At 43.9% G+C, this 25,158-nt stretch overlaps 2 protein-coding genes across 2 annotated transcripts; one reads left to right on the top strand and one right to left on the bottom strand.

Annotated features, from left to right (window-relative positions):
• Positions 1-3,382: 3,382 nt before the first annotated feature.
• Positions 3,383-7,170, top strand: GNG5 (G protein subunit gamma 5). The gene is made up of 3 exons (XM_082228567.1): positions 3,383-3,577; positions 5,825-5,980; positions 6,948-7,170. Exons 1-2 carry the CDS (start codon positions 3,497-3,499, stop codon positions 5,948-5,950), a joined length of 207 nt encoding a protein of 68 aa, XP_082084693.1. The 5' UTR covers positions 3,383-3,496; the 3' UTR covers positions 5,951-5,980; positions 6,948-7,170.
• A 553-nt stretch (positions 7,171-7,723) lies between these two features.
• On the bottom strand, positions 7,724-15,175 carry RPF1 (ribosome production factor 1 homolog). The gene is made up of 9 exons (XM_082228562.1): positions 14,900-15,175; positions 14,237-14,293; positions 12,206-12,286; positions 11,392-11,487; positions 10,575-10,728; positions 10,142-10,224; positions 9,885-10,066; positions 9,677-9,803; positions 7,724-8,508 (listed from the first exon to the last, which is right to left on the bottom strand). The coding sequence occupies exons 1-9, from the start codon at positions 15,107-15,109 to the stop codon at positions 8,467-8,469; spliced, it is 1,032 nt and encodes a 343-aa protein (XP_082084688.1). The 5' UTR covers positions 15,110-15,175; the 3' UTR covers positions 7,724-8,466.
• Between the last annotated feature and the right edge of the window lie 9,983 nt (positions 15,176-25,158).

Genomic DNA, 25,158 nt, shown 5'->3' on the forward strand with positions numbered 1-25,158 from the left:
GGTCTGGGAATCAGAGTGTTTTGACATGAGTAGAATGTGTGCTTTTTCTTTAAAATGCATCTCTGGGTTATTTGTGGGACCTGCCTGGTGTTTTTACATGAGTAGAATGTGTGCTTTTATTTAAAATGCATTCTGGGTTGCAGTGGTGCCTCGCAAGACGAAAATAATCCGTTCCGCGATTCTCTTCGTCTAGCGGTTTTTTCGTCTTGCGAAGCAACCCTATTAGCGGCTTAGCGGATTAGAGCTATTAGCGGTTTAGCAGCTATTAAAGGCTTAGCGGATTAGCGGCTAAAAGGCTATTAGCGGCTTAGCAAAAGGGTGGGGAGCGAAAAAAATCGCAAGACTCGCAAGACGTTTTCGTCTTGCGAAGCAAGCCCGTAGGGAAATTCGTCTTGTGAAGCGCATTGAAAAACGGAAAACCCTTTCGTCTAGCGGGTTTTTCGTCTTGCGAGGCATTCGTCTTGCGAGGCACCACTGTATTTGTGGGGCATAGGAATTCGTTCATGTCGTCATCGTCCCCCCCCCCCAGAAAAGAAATAGTCCGGCCCCCCACAAGGTCTGAGGAACAGTGGACTGGCCCCCTGCTGAAAAGGTTTGCTGACCCCTGGCCTAGATGGCTGGGCGCATTGGCAAAGAGAGGCAGAGTGGAGGAAATCCTAGGAGAGGGTGGTGCAGGGCTTGATGCCAATTTAAGGGAAACAAGCTGAATTCCCTTCCAGCCTCTCCGTTTGCAGCAGCAGCGCCAGGCGAAGACTTCAATCTGGGCCCAGGCCGGCAGCTCGGCCTGAACACAGTGGAGCGGGGAAGGGTAGGCGTGAGCCTAGAGAGGAGAGTTGGTTCTCCTTGCCCGCTCCCTTACTCACAGGAAGGCCAGTTGGCGAAGCAGGACCCAGTGGCTTCTGCAGGAGGATCCTGAGCAACCTATAGGCTGGAGCCTGCTGGCTGCAGAGGACTTGGCAGTTGCTGAAGGCCTTGCCGACTGACATAACACAGACTGCTGTACTGGTTGCAGGAGGGCCCTCCGAGGCCTTGGGAGACCTACTAAACCTGGGGGGGTGAGCTAGCCGACCTGACCGGAAGAGTCCGCGACCAGAAGGTGGAGGAGTACCAAGAAGAATGGGTGAAATTTAAAGAATATTTAGTTAAATATGCTAACTTAAATAGAATTATTTGCGAGTACCATATAGGCCTAGGATCCAAATATGTGATGTTGTTGAACATCATGGATAAAAGTCAATATGAAAAGAAAGAAAGATGTTAATAGGACTATTTAAATTTTATGTGAAATTAGTTTTGGAAAACTGCTACAATGATTTATATGGAAACTCAGCCAGGGGGATTTGAGGAAGTCACTTAACAATGTTAACAAAAGTGGAATTCTTATAGTTAAGATAAATGTTTTTGTTTGTTTTTGATGTTCTTGTTTTATTTGTTTGTTGTAAATTTGGAAAACCAATCATTTTTTTTTGAAAAATAATAATAAATAAACCTGGGGGGTGAGAACAGGGAGATAGCATTACAGCCAGCCCTTTTTTTTTGGGGGGGGAGTCTCCTTTGTGGGAAAATCCCCCCAGGGGGATTTAGGCAGTTAGCAGCGGCTGGGGTTAGAATATTGCCCTTGCTGTTGTGGGGCCTGGGCTTGAGCAGTCGTATAGGGAAGGGTGAAGGGAGTTTCTTCTGGATCTTGGTACTCATTTGCTGTAGTCTTGTTATTTTCTCGGTAGGTAGTACGGTATGGTGGTTAGCGCACTAAGCCCAAGGAGCTGAGAGAGATCAGGTTTAAAAATCCCCCTTCAACTGCAATCTCATGCCGAGTCTCATTTAGCGGTTGGCTCCCAAGGGTTGCGTTTTGCAACTGTGCTTCTCTTTCCTATGGGCTGGGACAAGGGAGAATTTTGTTATAGTTGCACATTCTTTCCGAACCTGCATTTTCTTAGCATGGCTCCACGGGAAGGCAAGGGGAGGCCCTAAGGGTAAAGGAACGGCACCACCTGCACCCCAGAGGAAGCGTGAGCAGCCACCCTCTCACCTGAGGAGGTGGAAAAGCCAGTTTTTTTGGGGGGTGGGGGCTATATTGACACGCCTTGAGGCCTTGGAGGGGCAGAAATCAGCCCCTGCCTCAGCTGCGGCTTCCAATTCAGCAACTGCAGTGGGAAGTGCCTGGCAGCTGGCAGCAGCAACAAAAAGAAAAAGCCTAACCAGGGTGCTGTTGATTTAACTTTAGCACGTTTGGATGCTTTGGGGGGGGGGGGCAGGTGTCAGTTCTGCTCCACTAGCTGTGGAAGTCTCACAGGAAGCAAGTGTGTCTGCTGACACAGCAAAGGGTGAGGCATTTTCTTCCCATCAATGGAGTTGGTCAGGGTGGCATCCACAATCGCCATGGGCTTGTCAGGGTTGGAGTTCTGCCCAATGGCCATTCTCCCTTTTGGTGGTGGCTAAGGCTTTTTCTGGACTGCCCCTCCCCCTCCAGGGCGAATCATGGGTTTGAGCCCCACATTGGGCAAAAGATTCCTTCATTCCAGGTTGGGCTCGATGACCCTTGCTGTCCCTTCCAACTCAACAATTCCACGATAACATAACATATTGTAGAAGTTTATACATTTTTAATGGTGCTAATGTTTAAATGTGTTTGTTAAATTATTGCCTCCCCACCCAGCTTTGTTATTATCTGTAAGCCGCCTTGAGTCCCTGGCAGGGTATTAATACATGGGTGAGAATAATAATAATAATAATAATAATAATAATAATAATAATAGGAACTGCATGTAACTGTAATCAAGTGCCCAGAAGCAAATCCAAGCATTACCCCTAATCCTTAAAAAATTACCCTGCAGATGTAGATAACATACCCATCCTTATTTATTCCCACTACATATTGCAAGTGGGTGATGGGAGGAGGCTGATTACGAACCTTCCACGGCTAAAACTGCGACACGGCTATCCCACCTGTACTCAGAACTATTCCCAGGTAAGAGTGACAAACGGCCATCCAATCTTTGCTTAAAACACTCCAAGGAAGGACTCTCTCATGGGAGTGGAACAGGTCTTACTGTCAGAGTCTTCCTAACGTTTACTATGCAAAGTGTGGATGTCACCTACGTAGAACAGTAGAGTTGGAAGGGATTCCTAAGGGTCGTGTAGCCAAAACCCCTTGCAATGCAATGCACCGCGCTTCTTAAGTGTTTCTAAACCTCGCCCCGCCACCACACGAGGTTGGGAAGAACCTTAAAATCTCGTTTCTTCCCTTTTAAAACCCTTCCCTTCATTTCCCTCTGGGCAGCTCCCTCTTCCGCCCCTTGGGGCGGTGGGGTGGGGTGAGATCCGGGAGGCAGTCTTTTTTATTCTTCCCAAAAGGAGCCCGGCAGCGAGCGCTGCGCGCGAGTCTGCGGGCGGGAGAGTTTGCCGAGCGCCGGAAACTTAGTTGGGAAAGTTGCGAAGGCGCCTCTTCGGCTCGGCTCGCCCCATAAAACGAGCGGGATCCTCGAGCGAGGGGACCATGTCCGGCTCCTCCAACGTGGCGGCCATGAAGAAGGTCGTGCAGCAGCTGCGCCTCGAGGCCAGCGTGAGCCGCGTGAAGGTGAGAGCCGGGGGGGAAGCCGCGGGTGGAGAGGGTGCCATTACCACTGCCGCCATTATTGCGCCTCGGGGGAGCGCCTACTCATGGCTGCTCCCCAGGGCGTTAATCCGAGCCCCGGGAGCTATTACTCCCGCTCACACAACTGCTTCATGTATTTCGTTTTCACTTCCCTTCGCTAGGCATAGGAAAGGTTGGTGCGCAGCGCCTTAGCAATGGCAGAGCGCGCGTAAAAACCCTGTGCGTAAAATCCAGCGGGCTCACCAAAAGCGGGGCGCAGGAGACACCACCCCAAGCCGACCTTCCCAGGTTAAAACTGGCTTGATTGCTCTCTAGCTTGGCCCGTTAGGCGCTTGCTCCCGGAAAAGCGGCTGGTCTCCGCCGCCCAGTCCCCACCCATACTTGGATCTCGTTATTCCCCCTTTTTTCCCTGGGATCTGTTGTCTTTCTCTTAGAAAGTTGGAGGAGGAGGAGGGGTTGACTTGGGAGCGCTTCTGAAATCATGAAGCGGGTGCTTTGTCATCCCGGCTTTCTCTCCCTTGGAAGCCTTTTTGTTCCTCGGAGGGAGGGAAGGAAGGAAGGAAGGAAGGGGAGGCGCAACCAGCTATCTGGCGAGCTGAGCCGGAGTCCGCCCAAGCCGCAAAATGGGGAAGTGTGCGAGGCCCCGGGCAGGCGGAGGAAGAAAGATCGCGGCGGGGCGGGGGAATCCCCGGCTTTAAAAACAAGCACTTTTGAGCCTTTGGCCTCGGGCGTTCCGAGCAATCCTGGCCGACTTCAGAATGGCGACGTTTGGTCGCTTTCCCCCCTCAAGCGCTCAAAGCACTTCGCGTCGGGAAGCGGAGTTAACATTGCATACAGAACCCACGAGTAAGAACTTTGGCGAGTGCTTGCTTCTTGAAGTGAGGACCTGGAAACTTTATGTTCAGCGTCGCTTCGTTCGCTGACTGATAAGTTAACTGTTAATACACTTGTTGCGTTTTCGCCTTCAGTTCCAGCAAGGGCAATTTGTAGTGCAAGCAAGGAACTCACAAATATTACTCCTCTGGTGCCACCATGTCTCCTTAGGGAAACGTGGCTCTTTCAGAGCAAGAGGCTCAGCCCCCAGGATATCCATATCTAGACAGCTTCTAGTTGACTTCTTCTTGTGAGAATACCTTACAGTTCTGCAGTAGAGCAGAGGCAACCTGTGGCCTTCCAGATCTTGTTGGACTTTCAGCTCCCACCACGGTTGCCAATTGGTTGTACTGGCTGGGACTGATGAGAGGTGGAGGGCAGCATGTGGGGAGCCACAGATCTCTCCCCCCCCCCCAAGTTAGAGGTTTAGTGCCAGATGTGCCAGATTCATTCTGTAACATCTCCCATTAATAAGAGTTCAGATGGCTGGTCTTAAAGGCAGTGGTGCTAAGTAGGACTGATGTGTGGCCTCATGGGGGGCGGATGCAGATCACTGCATGCTTCCTGGTTTTAAAAAGTAGTATAGTCAACTGAGTGTGTACACACTTTATTAATTTTGCTTTATCAAATGTACAGTAAGGTAAAGGGACCCCTGACCATTAGGTCCAGTCGTGACCAACTTGAGTTGCGACGCTTATCTCGCTTTACTGGCCGAGGGAGCCGGCGTACAGCTTCCAGGTCATGTGGCCAGCATGACTAAGCCGCTTCTGGTGAGCCAGAGCAGCGCATGGAAACACTGTTTACCTTCCCGCCTGAGCGGTACCTATTTATCTATTTGCATTTTGATGTGCTTTTGAACTGCTAGGTTGGCAGGAACAGGGACCGAGCAATGGGAGCTCACCCCGCCGTGGGGATTTGAACCGCCAACCTTCTGATCGGCAAGACCTAGGCAGTGTGGTTTAACCCATAGTGCCACCCGCGTCCCTAAATGTACAGTATTTGTATACCAAATTATGCTTACTCCCAAGATTGCATGATGGGGGCTCTGATTTGATGTTTTTTGTTAGCTTTTGCTCTAAAGCATGTAGAGTGGGTGAAGAAATACTGTACTTGATGACTCAAATAATACACGCAGCTGTCAGAACGTTAGTCCACGAGGTCTAGGATCAAAAATTGCGAAGCTGTGCAGCTTCTTGGGAGATCTGCCAGTGAAGGAAAACAATTAGGCTTGGTCCAGATAGAGCACCAGTCCATCTGGTACCCGGGGTGTGTGTGTGTGTGGAATCCATTTTGATTTCTGATTAGCATATTAACATTCTATTAAGTATGTTACTGAATCGTGTGGATTTGTTCTAGGTTTCACAAGCTGCAGCTGACTTGAAGCAGTTTTGCCTGCAGAATGCACACCATGACCCCCTACTAACAGGAGTTTCTTCAAGTACAAATCCATTTAGGCCGCAGAAAGTGTGTTCATTTCTCTAACTTGTGTGACCTACGTGGACTCTTTTAGTGGTAAGTTTTTAAGTGAATTATATGGCTTTGGTGTCTTTATAAAAGGGATGGGGAGTCTGTAGCCCTCTAGATGCTGTTGGACTTCAGCTCCCATCATCTCCAGCTAGCATGTCCCAAGGGTAAGGGATGCTGGAAGTTCCATTCCTTACGCTACATAGAGTTAAGCTAACACTTACCACTTGAGTTGAATGCTAGATATGCTTTCTAGAAAGTAAGTCCCACTGTGTTCTATAGGTCTTTCTCCTAGGCAAGTGTATAGTAGTGCAGCTTAAGTTTCATCAGCTTCTAAGCTAAGAACTTGTTGTGAATCATAAATGAGAACTGATTGTGCACATCTACTAACATACTGTAATTTTAAAATAATTAAATTTTGTGGAGATACAGGGCTCTGTTTACCGTTTCACATTAAAAACTTCTTACTGACTTTTGATAGAACTAATGTTAAATCTCTTGGCTGCCTGTGGGCTGGGGCAGTCATCCTTTCCTAACCTTCTGCTGCAGTCCAGCGCCTATTGACCTCAGCCAACGTGATGGGAAATGTAGGCCAAAACAGCTGAAAGGCACCAGGTTGGTGAAGCTGATCTATGTAGGATATATGAATGATCAGATAATCCAATGTGCCATATGATCTTTGGGGGAAAACCTGCTGTATGTTCTCTCGGCCACAGATACACAGATGAGGGCTAGCTAGCCTTCAGCCTTCCTAGAGCACCCATCTCCTTGCAACTCCTAAGTAAAATAAGCCTGACTAGCAAACTTCCTTTGTAACTTAAAAAACATTTAGTGGCCATATGGGAGGAAAGCTGCTTTTTTTGTTTGTTTGTTTTGCATCTTAGCAATTTTGTTTGGCTCTATGTATTTGGAATTGCAGACAGAAGAGCTCAGTTGAAGGAGTTAGTAGTTTTCAGAATTCACACATATCAGCAAATAGTTTTCCTGCAATGAGTTTTTCTTCTGTGTTTTTCAGAACTAATCTGTTGTGGGTCTGGTGAATATGGAAGTGAAAGAGAGTGACCTGGAACCTGTACAGAAACTTCATGTTAAATGTGCCAACTTAGAACTAGTAATACTGCTACTGTTGTCAAACTTCTCACAATCTACCTCTCTAAACTTGTATGCTAGTTGCAATAACTTCTGTTATCATGATGGAATCAATTTTATATTCAAGCAATAAAGAGTTGATTTAATAACTTTGCTGGTATAATGCTTTACACATAAAACGCAGGGCACTGTCAAAACATAGCTTTCTAAAATGGCACAAGCAAGACACCATCACTGCTTGCAACAGCAGCCTGCCACTTCTTCTTATTATAATGGCTAGAGCAGGGGTAGTCAACCTGTTGCCCCGCAGATGTTGGGCTCCCAACTTCCCATCACAGCCCCTGCTGGTACAGTTAATTTGTCAGGTTAATGTGAGTTGTACTCAATATTTAGAGGGGACTGCATCGAGTACCTTGGGGTTAAAGGATTCTACAACTAAGGGCAGCTACCAGTTTGGCATTATTCTAAGATGGAAGCTGCTTAGGGTTATTACCTCCGTTTTAAAGTTTATGTTGACCAAACAGTTTAAACTCCCCAGTTTCTGGCAGTTAAGACATAACAAGCCACAGCTAGTTGAAAACAAATTCCTCTCCCCTTGTGGCTATGCATAGGTGGTAGGCCATACATTTAACAACCATTAAACCAGGACTTAAATGAGCTGTTTTGAGTATAAACAATAATAATTGCATGGTAATGCTCAGATTTAACATTAGCAAGGTTTTTTTATTGTATTTTTATTTAAATCAATATATGAAGAGTGGTTTTTAATGAAACCTGTTTTATATGCCTTTAACCCTTACTGAAGTTTTTCTGTGTGAAGGAGGGAGAAATTTGGGGTACACTGCCTTCCATGAAGCCAGAATGCAGTGCTAGTCACTGTCGTATTTTCAGAGTTAAATAAAGACATGGATTCCCCCCCTTTAAGTCTTACAGATTTATGCAATACTTGACTTGTATTTCCATACCTTAATCGGCACTGAATATGTGACCATACAAGTTAAGATAAAAGACAACCCTTGCAAATTATTAAAAAGGGTATTTGACAATCTTTACTTTTGACAGCTGATCTTGATAAACAACTGAATGAGCATGTGTGCTGTTCTCAGAGTATCAGGATTCTACTCCTAAAACAGAGCCTACTTTAGAAACAAAACGCCCTCTGCAAAGAACAGGATTAAGAGTTCATCTCTTAAATACAAGGGAACGGCAGATTATTCATTTTCTTGCTATTGTAACATGAAATCTTCCACTTCAAAGTAGCAGTGATGTGAGGGAATGTACTCAAGGCACTGAAGAAGATGGGTAGTTCGTAAAGTCTGGTGAAAATAGTCATTTGGGGGGTTTTCCGTGTAGACCAAGAATAGACTTGAGGCAACTCCTTAGCAACCCCTGTGTTCCTGAAAACTCAGCAGAAAATGAAACAGCAGTTTTGCATTTTCAGTCTGTTATAGGTGGAATTTTCTTCGACTTGTGTCCATTTCACGGCGCTAAAAGATAAAGCAGGCATGAGTAAGAGACAGATTATTAAATATTAAACAAATTTAATAGGGTTTTTTTGTATGTTAGGAATGCTGAATACCAGGCAAAGTTTCACAAGGGGTTTAGGTAGGGGATTAGGTAGCCACATAAGCACTTCAAAGGTTAAGCCAGCCTCACTTTAGGTCATCAAATAATTTGGCTTGTGCTTCCTGTCTGGGCTAGCTCAAGACTTTCACTGCCTGAGGCAGATGGCAAGATGATGCCACTTGGGCTGGCAGCTAAATCTTACTTTGACACTGGTAGGCAAAAAAAGGACTTGTTTTGGCACATGCCCAAATGAGTCCCTGCTCCCGGTTTGGCGCTGGAAAGTGGCAGGGACAATCCCTACAATTGTACTGGGCTTCTGTGACCACCTAATAGGAAGTGCAACTGCAGGAACTGCCTGCTTGCCCCTTCAGCTCTAAACATGGAACTGCAGAAAGAAAGCTGGGGTTGTCCCCAACCACAGTAACAGAAAAGGCACAGGACTAGGGACCAAGAGCCTGAACCTGTGCATGCTTGCCGTGTTCAATGGACCTTACTCCCAGGTAAATTGTTTTTGCTTGGCAAATTGCCCTGGTTGCTTTGCTATAGGCAAGCCCATTACTACATTAAAATAGATGTACCTAGGAACAAGCATAATTGAAAATAGGATTGCCTCAAATGGACAAGGTGCTGGCAGGTACAGTGAATGATAGGGATAAGGCCCTCACAAGCAAACTTCTGGCTTGGTTATGAAAGCCAGCCCAAGTCTGTAGATGCTTGACTTTAGGAACTGCACAAAGGAAGATGGAATTCTCTCAACAGCTGATCAAATGCCTTAAAAAAACAACCACCTTGAAACTACCCAAAAATATGGTTTTGCCATGGAACAAAGAGTACACATGAACTAAACGTTTGGCTCTTTGCATTCTGGCTGCTGTCCAAGCTAAATATATAAAACTCTGTCACTCCATATTCAGGAAAACCAATATGGCAATGGCAATTTCAAGTATTTTTAAATATTTTGTAGAAGAAAGATGTTGCATACCCAATTAAGTGCACTGCTCTTTGCACCCTGTAAATGTTGTCTAGCCTCTTGACATTTCTTACATAAACAGAATCCTTCGTTGCTAAGAGATTGTTGAAATATAATACCTTGTGAATCCATTCATATTCGCCAAATTTAGAATCAAACGTTCCCTTTTGAAGAGATCTTAATTTCAGGGTAAAACGTGGGCCCAGTTCTTGAATTGCCACCCTTTTCTCATTTTTGAAGATGTACCTTTAAAAGATAATAGGAAACATTAGCAAAAATGTCAAGCGCAGCGAGTTCTCATACCTTGCAACAGAAGTTTCCACTCACCTATGGAATCTGAAAAATATATAGTCACGCTGATTGTGAAATGTAGCTACTTGTCTACCAACGAACTGGGGATTGTGAGGGAATAAAGAAGCAAACATCCGCCCAATGGAATGGCCCAATCGTGTTGTAAAGTTGTTCAGGATTATTTCAGGCTGATGTTCTGAGGGAGCTTTTCCTTTTCGCTAGAACAAATAGAGTATTACACTGAGCACACAGTCACACAAGTTGGAAGACTCTGCTTGTGAAAATAAACTCACCTTTATTTCTTTACGCAGACGAACACTACTCATCCTAAAATGAGCAGTTGGACCTTCAGGCAAGTGACTTAACACAAGCCCATCTATTCCAACAGAGTTAAGACAAACACAATTAAACAATTTTCACACAAAAGCACTCGGTGCAAAGGCAGCTTCTGTAGAAACTTTAAATAGCGACAGACTATCCAGCGCAAGAGTAATAATTATTGCACTTACCGTTCTATACTTTATGCAAAACTGCAGTATCATACACATTACATATCATACACTAAAACAGTACCACTAAAATGCTGTTTTTGCTTATAATCTAATTGTGCTATCAATATTTATTAATTGTCTATCTTGCCCTCCCCCCCAAGAGCCAAGGACAGCAATTATCAACAGTAACTTTAATAACTACTGTATAAAAGACAGTCTCATATGTGAAGGATACTTGGTACTTTACGATCTTCATTAATAACAATCAGATCTGTGAAGTCCCTCGAGATACACTGTGGAATAATTCTTTTTAGAGCCAGTCCTCTTCGATAGTAAACATGTGAATTCGGAATACAAGTTGATAACTGTTCACAGAATCTCACAGTTCTCTGCAAAAAAAATAATAACAAAAAATATACAAAAGACTTGGTTAGGTGAGATAATTCTGGGGATAATATAGCAGATAACCAATTAATTCTGATATCTTGGCTAAAAAATATATATGTATCAAGTTATTCTTCCATTATAGCCACCAAATATTTTAAGATTGTTTTTCTTCAAACGTGATTTTTGTGAATGGGTCATTGCACTTCAATTTTTAAGGTTATATAAAAATTTGTATAACCATTAAAAATCATGCTTGTCCTGAATCAGTTCTTAAATTTATGCACTGTAACCACATTAAGTTCCAGCATGCACTCTCTACAAAATATGAAGGAAGGCTCCTGGAGACAACTGGGGAATTCTGATGTGCCAGAAGAATGCCACTCTATTTTCTGTGCGTGTCTGACCAAAAATTTGAACTGAATGTGGCTAGAGTGAATAAATTCAAGAAAATGGTGATCGGATGCTGTAGAGTATTGTGTGTCATTCTTTTTAAAAAAGAAGAAACTGGCAGTTGATCATACACATTATAATTTATAAATGGATAAGAAATCTAGAGCAAATAAACAATCCCGCAATATTATGCCTCCTGACCTTACGTATAAGCTAGGTGTAACAAGCTTTTACCATCTTTTTAAAATTTTTATTTAAAAGTATTTTCTTTTTACCCCACGGGGCCTGTCAGATGTCGTGATAAGAATCTTTGGAACCGTCTGCCTGTTGAAATAGGGTGCAAATTCATCTGTAGCTTCATCCAAAGTAACCTGGAAATATAAAATGATAAATATTGCATGAAATCACACAAGAGTATTTTTGTTGTTGATGATGATGCTAAAAATCAAAACCTTCAATTTGGGAGAGTTAACAGCCAGTAATCACTTCATACCAGAACCATACATATACTTGTAGACGTTTGGATAACAATCTTTAAATATTAAGCAACACATATGAGGCCCTTTAAAATAAGACTGTAACATAAGGATCAGAGGCACTTCTTTTTATCTACCATCAGGCAGATACTTCAGGTATATTTTTCAAGACAGGACCATAAAAGGCTGCCTTAAGCCAGGTCAGACTATGTGTGCCCATCTAAATCAGTATTATCTAACTTGCAGCAGCTCTCCAATCTTTCACACCTTCTGCTATCTGATCACTTTAGATTTCAGGGATTGAACCTGGGACCTTCTGAGAAAATCTTAGGGAAACTTGCTTTATTTTGCAAAATAAAAACCCAGTGTTTAATATTTTATTGAGAAATAGGCTCCACCAGCTTGAAAATTTAACATTTGATCAGTAACCTAAGGCTATTAATGACCTATTACAAAACAGAAAAAAGGAATTAAATACTTTTATCCACATCAGTCTACTTTGGTTATTTATTAAATGTAATCATGCAAAAACTATTCAGAATATACAAAAGGGAAATGTTATTTGACACTGGAACATTTTAAGGGAAACTATAGTTTTCTCAAATAGTGCTACCTCTTCATCGTTTGGATCAACTGTGGTTTCATCATATACACGCTGGTTTTCAATTGTCTTTGGTACCGGCTTTGGTGGTGCCTGTAAGAAATAAAAATAATATAAAATAATAAATATTCATGTCATCTCTTTTTCCAACAACTGCTCTGGTAGTTTTTAAAAATAAAAATATTATTATTTATTGAATTTATATACTGCCCTATACCTGGAGGTCTCAGGGCAGTTCACAGAACAAAATCAAAATATAATACCAAAAAATACATAATCAAAATAAAAACAACCCAATAACTCCCCCAACCCCCAAATTTTAAAAGGACATAGGATGTCAATCAAATCAACCAAAGGCCTGGTTAAAAAGGAACTTCCTGCGTGGCGCCTAAAGGTGTATAATGAAGCTCCATGGGAATAGCATTCCACAGACTGTTTTAAGTGTGTTGATTAAGTCTGGTGGTAGAAAGAAAGTTACTAGGACCGCCTCTAGCCAAAATGTACTTACACCAAAAAGTAACTGTCTTCTAAAACTGTACCGCAAAGTAGCTAAGTTTCTATTAGCTACTCAAAACAATGTACTCACATCAAGTGTAATCAATTTTAATAATTTCTGAATCTTTAAAGGTTCGAAACAGAATTATAACTATAAAAATTATCAAAATTCTGCAGTTACTAAAACGTGTTACATTTGCATGCAAGCAAGCAGCGGTTGTACTCCAAAACTGTTTTTCTTACAACAGAATAAAATTCACTAATACTTCTGTAATACATGAAAAGGCTACCAAAATGGCAACACCACCTTAGTATTTGGTTATCACATTGCATCTTTTCAAAGTCCTGAAGTTGCAGATCAGTATTCAGACCCAGTCAGTGCCTTTCACTTTCAGTTGCCAAGGGTCTACCAGGGTTGAAGGCTCTCATGCTTTGGGTCTTCGACCCACACCCACATTTTCCCATTCAGTTTTTATCTAGCAGGAGACAACTGTTGTCAACCATTTTCAATTCCCCACAACACCCAGGAGCAACACTATGCCAGGGCTTTGTGGTCAAATTGTGGGTGCTTACAGTCACATATTGCAAATAATGGAACGGCTGCTACCCTTCACCATTCATAAACATACCAAGGAGCTCCCAATTAGCAACTCTTCATTGGAGGTTCCCTCAAGCCTGGAAGATGTTCTTATTTGCAATAATATCCATGTAAGGCAGAATAGTATTATCACCTCTCTGTTACGGATGGTGTGATTCCATGTGAAAACATTGTGTTTGTTACGGTGCGTAAAGTTTGGTTAACAGAGTAGAGGGCAGTTTGATGCTGAAATCAGTTATCTAGGGCAGTACTGGGCTCTCCACTTTTAAGCTGAGACTGGGCAGCCATCTGTTGGGGATGCTCTAGTTCTAATTTCCTGCACTGAGTAGGAGGTTGGACTAAATAGGCTATGAAGGCCCCTCCAGGTCTAGTATTTTATTGAGTCCCCACAGTCACATAACCTATCTATCCAATGGTATTGCACCCAATGGCGAGAATGTTTTCTAAGACCACTTGCTACAACAAATGTACACATATCAGGAATTCACTGTACAAGAGAAAATAAACTCTACAAAGTCAGTTTCAAGTCAATGAACATTTACTTTTATTAATAAAAAGTACATATTAAGACAGGACGTAGGTGGTGCTGTGGTCTAAACCACAGAGCCTAGGGCTTGCAGATCAGAAGGTCAGCGGTTCGAATCCCCGTGACGGGGTGAGCTCCCATTGCTCGGTCCCAGCTCCTGCCCACTTAGCAGTTTGAAAGCACGCCAAAAGTGCAAGTAGATAAAAACGGGAATACCTTCCCGTTCTGGCGGGAAGGTAAACGGTGTTTCTGTGCTCTGCTCTGGTTCGCCAGAAGCGGCTTAGTCATGCTGGCCACATGACCCGGAAGCTGTACGCCGGCTCCCTCGGCCAATAAAGTGAGATGAGCGCCGCAACCCCAGAGTCATCCGCGAATGGCCCTTTACATATTAAGACACATTAAATCCCTACTTCTTCCCCTTTACCTTGTCTCCAAGTGCTTCTCGCTCCTTTTTTCTCTTTTTCTTAATGGCTAATTTCTCCTGGACCATACAGGGTGGAAAGAAAGAAAACAAAACGTTTTGATAAACTTGGCCACTAAGAATGAACGAACAGGCACATCCTTCTCACGAACGATAGCAAAGCTAGTATATACAGAAATTCAGGTACTGATCACATAGATGAGATAAAAACTCAATACACTGCTCTCAACAATAAGTTTTAAAGGCAGAACTTGCCACATTTCTTCCCTACCTCTCTTCCAAGATGTGCACAGTAGTGTTATCCCATTTTCTTCCCCCCAGTCACCTTGTGGCTCAATCTGAGAGAACTGACTTGCCCAGCCCATCGATTTGAGTTTTTGCCTCTGAGTGGGCACTTAAAATCGGGTCAGACCAGCCGAAATCAAACGAAAAAACGTACAATATTTCCCGATCTCTCTCACGACGAAGCATATCCCTGCCCCAGTCTCCGTATTTTGTTAATACTTCACCGCCCCCCCCCAAGTGTGCGCCTATAAACGCCCCAACAGCTTCCAACCATCCCTCTTCCTCCTCATTTCAGGCTCCCCAAGTTCCGGACAGCTGCGACGTATCATCTGCCAGCGGCCACTCTTCCCAACCTCCCTCCCTCCCTCTCACAACTCGCACCTTCCTTTGCTGCTGCTTCCAGCGCAGAAACATGAAATGGCGCCGCTGCTTGTTCTTGATTTCCGAGACGCTGAAAGACGGCGGGAACAGGACCTGGCCCTGCTCGGGGGCGCTGCCTTGTCCCCCCTCGGGGCCAAGCCCTTCGCTCGTTCTCTCAGCATCTTGCTGCTCCTTCTGCCGCTTCTTCCCTTTCCCCGGGATGCCGGCCATGCTGCCTCCCGCAGCTACTGACCTTTCACCCCGCTCTTCCACTTCCTCTTCCGGGCTCACCCCGCGACAGGCTCGCGTGAGTGCGCGTGCGCGAGCGGGCAACCGCCGCATCTATTTTCGAATTTTTAATGTACCTGAGGCACGGCGTTCTATGCGCGCGACTCCCGCCCCCTCGGGACGCCCTCATCTCTGCAATAACAGGAGGGTGAGGCGGGGGCGAATTCTGCGCCTGCGCATTACGCGAAGGCTGAGGCAAAGTTTTTTTCGTGAGGGAGCGTGACTAAAATGGGAGATTATCAGGAGGACTGTGTGTGCTTTACCTCAACGTTCCGAAATCGTTACATTTAAAGCTTTCAGGGCTGTGGGGAAGTCAGAGGAGGGTCGAGGTCACTAAGCGCATGCTCAGAGCCGTCAAGCCTCGCCCGTCAGCCGACGAGTTAGGCATGGAAGACACTTTGCGCATGCGCGAAATGACGCCGAGGGGAATCCTTAGAGATAGAAAAGATGCAGAACGTATCTTGAGGATGTATGGTTTATTTTCACATTTATGCAACCTGAGCTTACAATGGGAGGGCCTCACACCATGAACACCCCAAGAAGGTCTTGCTTCTTTCATAGGCACAGCCTTAGATTCCAGCAGAAATCGTGGATGTTTTAAGTTGAAATTTCTGCATTCTGCGTTCGACTAGATGACCCTTGGTGTCCCTTCCAACTCAACAATTCTATGATTCTGTGTCCATCAGAGGCGTCAGCCCTCTGCTCACATACACAACTCACTCTGATTTTTGTCCTTCTAGCTACCAGCCAGTTGAGGGAGCCCTTTGGCACGGAGCCACTACCTTTTGTTCCCTTAAGGACCCAAGCTTATGCTGTTACCAAGAAGCTGGCCTGGTTATTCCAATAATTCAGGCTTCCACAACCTTGGCCCTCCAGATGTTTTTGGCCTACAACTACCATGATCCGTAGCTAGCAGGACCAGTAGTCAGGGATGATGGGAATGGTAGTCTCTAAACATATGGAGGGCCGAAGTTGAGGAAGCCTTCAATAATTGAAATCCTTGCTGGATTTGGGAGTTAGAAGGGACTCAGGCAAACAACCTATCCCCCCTCCAAAAAAAAACCCCTCACAACATTTAAAATATGTTGTTAAAGGGTGAAAGAAGAGCAGGGGGCTTGATGTTTTCCATAAACAGAACCAGAATAGCGGATTGAGCCAGTTATGTGGTCACATACTTCCCCAATGAAGTGAGCTGTGTTGTGTTTCTGTTCTGAATTTGCCTCTACACATATAAATTAGCACATGCTAACGTGTCCTTTTTTGGGGGGGGGAAGCATTTCCTCTTTTTTGGCAGTGTTTAGACAGAACACTGGACTGTAGGACTAAAAGTGTTCCTTACTACACTTTTGCATTGCCTCTTGAGACTGGAAGTAAAGGAGTGTTTAGAGCTAAATCTACACTGCCAGAACTCAGCCTGCATTTACCAGTAATTATAGACATGTTTAGTTCAGTGGATACGCAAAGCATGGAGACACATCCCCCCACCCAAATCTATAAAAGCAGGGGAACAATTGGTCTGTCTAGGGTCCCAGCAGACTACAAGGACACTTGAGTTACCTTACCTTTAATTAAAAGTTACTGGGCTGTCTGGAAAAGTGTACTTACAGAGAATAGACAGAAGAGTCAGTAATTTCAGGCAACAAATGATCAGTGTCCTTTCCTGTAATCTGCTGCTGCAGTTGAATTTACTGCTTGTTTTACTGGAAGTATCTTCATAAAAGAGGAAATGTATAATATTTTCATTTTCAGCTATTTTCCTTTTATACTTATGTAGTTGTAAAGTTCTTTCCTCACAGTAGTTTTGCATTTTGGTGGATTACAAAAGTTGATGAACTTGAAAAACCTGAGCATAGATTCGGGCAAGTAGGAGCGCAAGACCTGTTTTTTATTTGCCATACAGCACCGTCACACTGCCTGAATCTTAAAAGTGCTACTGGTGCTACTTAGCACCAGGGCAGGTGTCTACGTATTATGTAGTTTATGAAGCTTATCATCCCCCAGACATGATAGGCTCTAAATTCGTGCTACGTATTTAATTAAAAATATTAAATGGTCAATTCCTTGAGGTGTCTACATTTCCTTCTGTGTATGTAAAGCAGCTTTCTCACACATACTAATATTTATAAGAATTACACATAAAACGTGCGTGATTTAAAGCAACAGATTTCAAAATTCAAAATTCCAGATTGCAAAATTCAAAATTGATAAAAATGTAAGTGGTATATACATAAGTTGTCTGAATAAATAAAAACAAATGCTAAAGAATGAATTAACTACCACAGGAGGTACCTTTCCTTCCTGAGCTCCTCAACACACACACACACCCTTTTGTAATGGGCACACAGCCTTTCCTGGGCCTCACAACCTGGCTTGCTACATCATGTGTAGCAAAACAGCCCATCACCAATCCGTACTACATGGAATGAGGAGAAGCGGCACATTATTTTTTTGCTGCAGGCAGGAGAACGTGGCCCCGATGACTAAACAACAGCAAAATCCTCTGACTAAATTTGCACCAGTCCAGCAGCATACGTCTTGCCTGCCCCTTATCCTCCTGTGGCAGCACTGGTCATTTTGCCCAAGGCTTGCTCAAATCTGGAGCTAGCAGTGAGGGATCACTTGCACATCCTCCAACATTTCTCCGGTGAAAATAGGGGCGTCCTAAGGAAAAGCAGGACATTCTGATATCGAATCGGAAACTAGGACGGCTTCTGTAAATCCAGGACTGTCCCTGGAAAATAGGGGCACTTGGAGGGTCTGCTCTTGCTACATCACATTCACACACATGTAATCACATCATTGTTCTCCTTGTTCCTATTCTTTGAACCTGCATTACCTGAAATATTGGCTTATAATACTTATACTGTTGAAATTCACACTGCCACTATGACAGATTGATTGTCTTTATCCCCCAGGTGAACTGCTACTGTTTTCCCTAGGCTTATTTCCAAGAAAATCTAGGGAATACAAACACACGTATACACACACACGCACACACACACACACACACACAAAACTTCCTGGAGCCAAGGAGTGACAAATGAAATGCATTGTAAACACAGGAAAATTAGACTCATTGACCTGAAAAGAATGTGATACAATCATGAATGAAGTTGTGATTTAAATAACACTTTAATAAAAAAGCATAACTACTGAATTAAATCATAACTCAAACTGTGGGAAGCATAGAGTATTTCTTAATAGAGACAGGATGTCTCCTTCAGGATGTTGTACTGAATATATATATATATTCTCTGCCCAGAACGTTGGAGGCTATACACCACACCCCTCAACAGTATTTATAGGAACTCAAACACCAGATTCTGCTCTGTTCCAGTAACAAGAAGCCGAAAGCACCAGCCTGAAGATGACGAGTGAGACCTCGTCGAAACGTCGCCCAGACACCCCTACTCTTACACGGGAAGACACCCGAAGATACCAAAACCTGCATATATATATATATAAAGGTAAAGGTAAAGGTACCCCTGCCCGAACGGGCCAGTCTTGACAGACTGTGGGGTTTGTGCGCCCATCTCACATCTATTGGCCGGGGGCCAGCGCTGTCCGAAGACACTTCCGGGTCACGTGGCCAGCGTGACATCGCTGCTCTGGCGAGCCAGAGCCGCACACGGAACGCCGTTTACCTTCCCGCTGGTAAGCGGTACCTATTTATCTACTTGCCCCCGGGGGTACTTTCGAACTGCTAGGTTGGCAGGCGCTGGGACCGAGCAGCGGGAGCGCACCCCGCCGCGGGGATTCGAACCGCCGACCTTTCGATCGGCAAGCCCTAGGCGTTGAGGCTTTAGCCCACAGCGCCACCCGCGTCCCTATATATATATATATATATATATATATATATATATATATGCACCAAGCATGCAAATAGCTACTTATACTAAAAAGCTTTACAGCTTTACAGATGCAGTGCCCCAAATCTGCATCTGGTTGTTTACTAAGCAAAAGTTACATTCAAAAAGTGCCGTGCGTAGATTTTGACTGCGATCCTATTTGACGGAGATTTCAGTGGGATTCCTGAGTAAATGCAGAAAGGGTCTGGCAGCATGAAGCTTCTAGCACATTTAGAAGTGATTTTAGAGCACAAGCACATTTTTGAAGAGAAAATAATACAATGGGAAAAATTTTTTAAAGTCTGCTATACTCACAAAAATAGCATTCTTGCACATACACACCAAGTGTCCCTGGTGACTGGCCAGAAATGAGACTTTGGGGTCATAGTGGATGGGTAAATGAAGATGTCCACCTCATTTGTGACAGCTGTGAAAAAGGTGAATTCTATGGAAGGAATCATCAGGAGAGGGACTGAAAATGCAGACCCTCCGAGCATCCGTGTTCCAGGGACAGTCCGAGATTTACAGAAGCTTCTGATTTGATTCCGGGATGTCCCACTTTTCATCGGATAAATGTTGGCGGGTTCTGGCAGCCTTACCTCAAAAAGGATAGTATAGAGTTGGAAAAGGTTCAGAAAAAGGCAACACAAATGATCAAGGGGATGGGGCAGCACCCTGTGAGGAATGGTTGCAGCATCTGGAGCTCAGATATGATTTCTAACTGGTCCAGTTTATGCAGGCAAATTAGCTGAGATAATTTAAAGTTTCTAGTCATTTAGGGCAAGTGCAAATAACTGAAAATACACAAAGGGTTATTCTGTGCAGAACCCTTTCTCAGCTAGTGTTGAGGGTTCCCTTTTATGGCCTTTGCAAAAGAAAAGAAAAATTACTTAAATATGCAAGATTCAGTGATTTCATACCACCTCTTTATATAAGGATGTTGTCATTTGCAACTACAACACTAAATCATCTCTCTCAGATCCTTATGGCGATGGTTCCTAAGGTGACGATCTCACTGTTCATTGTCTGCTTCTTTGAGCTGAATGTTTTGTGCCTTTCCTATGTGCATGAACTTCATGCCAGAAAAGATGGGTGGATTTGGGCTGGATTTCCTCCCCTGGGCCTGGTTCTTAATCTTCCCAGGATCTGCTTGTTACATTTGGATCACACCCACCCACTACTAGAGAAAATTTAAAACAATTAGTGCTGACATGCTTTGCAAATAAAAATGCTACGTGCAGGGCTGGCCCTATTATGTGAGCACTTCCCTGAAGGTAGATTTGGGGAAGCAAATTATTTTTTATTAATTTATGAAGGTTTTCTTTTTCTTTTTTAAAAATGTACCAGCCCTATTCTATGCAGAGTTAGGAGTGAGAAACCTGACAGGTGTCAATGTCCTTACAGATGCCTGTCTTGGAAAAAAGGAATGGGTTGATCGTGTGATAAATAATATTGTGTGTGTGATATATGAATATTGGGTTATGAAACATGGATTTGTAGGCATTACTACTGTTCTGAAAGGCCAGGTGGTCTTTTCTCTTGCCAGAGTCTGAAATTTTCTCCATCAGGTGCCAAAATGTTTTTAGCCACTTCTGGCCAAGTACAACTATGGTTGAAGAAGCTCTTCTATGCAAAAGATGTGTTCTTCTATATCGGGGGGGGGGGGGGCGCGGAGCTACGCATTTGGTCCTCAGGCCAAATGGATTTCATTTCACCCCATGAAGCCATTTCCCTCAAACCATGCCCACCTGTCCCAAACCTGATATAGAATCATCGAGTTGTAGAGTTGGAAGGGACCTCAAGAGTAATCTAGTCCAGCCCCCTGCAATGCAGGAATCTCGGCTAAAGCACCCCTGGCAGATGGCCATCCAAGCTCTGCTTAAAAACCTCCAAGGAAGAAGAGTCCACAACCTCCAGAGGGAGTCCATTCCGCTGTCAAACAGCTCCTACTAACAGAAATTTCTTCCTGATGTTCAATCGGAATGTCCTTTATTGTAACTTGAAGCCATTGGTTTGAGTCCTACCTTCCAGAGCAAGAGAAAACAAGTTTGCTCCATCTTCCATGTTCTGTCTTCCATCATACATAACACTTCAGTTATACATACAAATCTGGTCACAAGCAAAGGCGTGAAGAAGGCAGATATCACAGCAGATATCACATGTGTATCTGAAGAAGTGTGCATGCACACGAAAGCTCATACCAAGAACTAACTTAGTTGGTCTTTAAGGTGCTACTGGAAGGAATTTTTTTTATTTTGACTATGGCAGACCAACACGGCTACCTATCTGTAACTGGATAGAGCCAGGCACTCTACCCTTCCAGAAGCAACCAAAGTTACAATATAAATATGAACTTTTTTTTAAAAAATTGTAAATTTCTCATATGTTTATTCATGGAGGAAGAAGCCTTGCGAGACAAGATGTAAATTATTTCAATCACGCAGGAGAGGTTATATGACTCTGATGCATTAAAACAAATCTCTTTAAAAACCTGCAGGCAGGGCAAGATGCTTTGTAAGAAGCTAACAATAAAAAAAATTAAAAATGTTGAGCACGTACTGGGGAATGTTTCTGGAGTGGCCGCTTTGCATATTCAAAGAACTTCCTTCTAATCTAAGCGGCATTTGAATAGGTCCTGTGGACTCTTTCAGGCAGCACACTCTAAATATTGTAAAGGTAAATTAATATGCAGAGCATGTCTGTGAGTCCAAGTAGGCAGGGCAGCTTCAGTATTAATAACGATACTTTGCGCTCGTTAAAAGCCTTTGATCGTGATGATCTCATGTTATTTACAAGGTGCACGGTGTTAATATCCCCATTTTACAGGTGAGCCTACTGAGGCACTGGGACGTAAGCGCATTGCCTATGGCCACACAGAGAACTAGCAGCTTTTGGAGTCCTGGCTTGAAGTCTCTAATTACCCCTATTAGACAACACTTGTTTTCATAATAATGAAACTCATTGTTTGTCTATTACAGGATACCGAGAAGCAGGTCTTAGGCACGAGGCTTGTCCTATACTGTACAGACTTGGGAGAGCTCCGTGGTGGTGACCGGGGTTCCCCTCTATGAAGCTGTGGGAATCAGTGCTGCCAAAACCAGCGAGTCTGCCAATACAAAAAAATTCCCTGAGAAAGAGCCATGTTGCAGCAAAAACAACAAAGTGTCTTGGAGTATTGTACTTGAAACAATTTTTTAATGGCAGATTGTTTATGCCAGGCTAAATGTGCTGGCTAAGGTGATTGTTGCTGTTAATATAAAGCTAAACGCCCATTGGATGAAAACACACACACATTTTGATCTCCAAAGAGCACATTCAATTATAATTTAGCATAATAATGTTACACACACCCAAATCTGTAAGAGAACATGCAGGGGTTCCTGCACGTATCCCAGGCTTGGTTTGTTTTGAATAGGGTCACTTGAGACTTGCGGCATTTGTGTGATGTAGTTTTATTTATGCATATATACCAGCTGAACGTAAGATGGGGGTTCTCAGAATCAACTCCAGCAGATATTGCTCCATGTCACATTTCTAGGGGAGCTTTCTTAACAGAGAGCAAGTCAGGCTTCTGGGTCTCTTTCAGAAAGAGCATCTACACCATACATTTAAAGCACAAGACTTCCCCCAAAGGATGCTGGGAGCTGTAGTTGACCCCTCACAGAGATACAATTCTCAGCATCCTTAACAGAGTATAGTTCCCAGGATTTAAGTGTGTTAAATGCCCTTTAAATGTATGACGTGGATATGTGATCGGCTTCACACAGAGACATGTCTGTGTACAAATGATACATTTAAAACACCCCCCCTCCAAAAAAACTCCCAAAGATTCCTGGGAACTGTAGTTTACAACTCACAAGCAATAATTCTCAGCACTTAACAATCTGCAGTTCCTAGGATTCTTGGGGGAAGGGTGTGCTTTAAAGGGAAACCATAGCCTTCAGCAGATTCCCGATGAAAATAGGGATGTCCTAAGGAAAAGTGGGACATTGTGGGATCAAATCAGAAACCAGGATGGCTTTTGTAAATCCAGGACTGTCCCTGCAAAACTGGCACACTTGGAAGGTCTGGGATAGTCTGTACGTAGCCTGTGATGTCATCTCCACCCAGGGGAGGGTGGGTACTGCTGGGGGACAATAATCAAATCAAAGGGAAGTTCAGAGTCTGTACGTAGCCTGTGATGTCATCTCCACCCAGGGGAGGGTGGGAATCAGACCCTGATTCCCAAATGGCTCTCTACTTCCCATACAGTCCATCAATCAAATGACATGCCTTAAGAAAACCAAGGCAGTCGTTGGTTCCATTTAACCTTCTCCAAATCTCTGTCTTGCAACTAAGAATCGCAGTGCTGTAAGAGACCTCCTCAGATGACATCTAGACTAACTCGGTAATTTGCAAACAGAGCACTGTGCCTGGAAAGTGCTTTGCAGATAAACAGTAATGGGTGTTGGAAACAACGTCTATGGGTACTGCTGGGGGACAATAATCAAATCAAAGGGAAGTTCAGAGTTAAGTCACATGTCCCCTAATGGATATTTTTAGTGGAACCACTGACTTACAAACCAATCCTAAGCACATTATCCTCCCCGCCACAAAATGAACGGGAGTTACTTTCAATGAAAATGTTGAAGAGTTAGGTGACAACCGCATTTGATGTTTAAGCCACTTATTGCTTTTTTTTTTAATCCTAAGCAAAAATACATAAAATGACTTTTCTTTGCGATGGTAATACTTCCTCGCCTTTCTATAGGTTATCGATGAGCGGCCATGACTGGAACCCCCTGCAATAGGTTCAGCATTTGCAAGTGTTATTGGAAGAAACTTGCATGATTCTTGCATTTGGTTTTGCTTTAGAGTTCTCCTAAACTCAGAAAGATCCATCCCATCGGAGCTCCTCCTCTAGTCCTGGGCTTCTTTGCTTCCAGTTTCCGGGCTCCTCCAGAAGACTTGTTTCTTTGGCCCTCATCCTGATTTGCTTGCACAAATCTTACAGGGTGGTTAGACTATGGGCATTAACACTTCCGCTTGCCCCAAGCCTTGAAAGCACAGATCCGAGCAGATTTCCACTTGTCCTGTGCATTTTAGGCAGACGTCTGAGTGGTTTTCTGTCCCCTAGCAAACCTACTTGCTAGCGCTGAATCAGAGCCAACATCTGCTGAAAACCTGATTGATGTTTGCTCCGATTCAGTGGCAAAGAGCTGGTTTTCCTGGGGGGAAATTGCAAAAATAATTCAGCTGATATTCCCCCCCCCCCCCGGCTTGCATTGCATCTTCCAATTTGGGCACCTAGCCAAGATGATCCAATTCTGCACAGGCTGGTAAAATTAAGGCTGGGTGGTAGCCCTACGCGTAAGCCTCATTTTTCCCTGTGTGGTAACTTCCCATCAACTGGGAAGCGACAAAACCTATGGCATTGTGGTTTGTAGGCGAATTAACCAAGGGGAGTTGTTTCAACAGGAAGGCGTTGGCATCAAAAGTCATGGCAAGTGTGGTGTCTAAACTAAGGGACATCCCTTATAAGTAAACTAAGGTCACAGACTACCCAAGGTATATGCAGTACACAAGGAACATTGGATAACTCTTATTGCTGAGAGTTTTTGAGTATTTCTGATCTCCAAATCAAGCAATGAGGAATCTCTCAGACTGAGAATGCGCAGATATTTAAAGAAGGAACACTGCAGAGGTGGTTTCCTACAGAGAATGAAGAAGCATTCCAAGAACAAATTCCCAGCATTAACTGGACAGAAAGATCTACTGATGGTTATTAGGCAGAACAACTATCCAAATGTGGCTAGTGTACTGATATAGGAATGCGGGTGGCACTGTGATCTAAGTCACTGAGCCTCTTGGGCTTGCCAATCAGAAAGTAGACGGTTCGTATCCCCACAATAGGGTGAGCTCCCATTGCTCTGTCCCAGCTCCTGCCAACGTAGCAGTTCGAAAGCATGCCAGTGCAAGTAGAGAAATAGGTACTGCTGCAGGCGGAAGGTAAACAGCAATTCCTTGCACTCTGGATTCCATCATGGTATTCTGTTGCCCCAGAAGTGGTTTAGTCATGCTGGCCGCATGACCCAGAAAGCTGTCTGTGGACAAGCGCCGGCTCCCTCAGCCTGAAAGCGAGATGAGTGCCACAACCCCATAGTT

The sequence above is a fragment of the Podarcis vaucheri genome, assembly GCF_965113315.1.
Source record: "Podarcis vaucheri genome assembly, chromosome: 6".
Taxonomy (NCBI): Eukaryota; Metazoa; Chordata; class Lepidosauria; order Squamata; family Lacertidae; genus Podarcis; species Podarcis vaucheri.

Bases quoted from the DNA above. Each gene is read 5' to 3' on its own strand.
- RPF1 (XM_082228562.1), bottom strand. From the start codon at position 15,109: ATGGCCGGCATCCCGGGGAAAGGGAAGAAGCGGCAGAAGGAGCAGCAA. The intron at 12,287-14,236 runs GTAAAGGGGAAG...TATTTCTTACAG, and splicing joins GAGAAGCACTTGGAGACAAG to GCACCACCAAAGCCGGTACC. The intron at 10,067-10,141 runs GTGAGTTTATTT...TATTTGTTCTAG, and splicing joins GTCTGCGTAAAGAAATAAAG to CGAAAAGGAAAAGCTCCCTC.
- GNG5 (XM_082228567.1), top strand. From the start codon at position 3,497: ATGTCCGGCTCCTCCAACGTGGCGGCCATGAAGAAGGTCGTGCAGCAG. The intron at 3,578-5,824 runs GTGAGAGCCGGG...GATTTGTTCTAG, and splicing joins CCAGCGTGAGCCGCGTGAAG to GTTTCACAAGCTGCAGCTGA.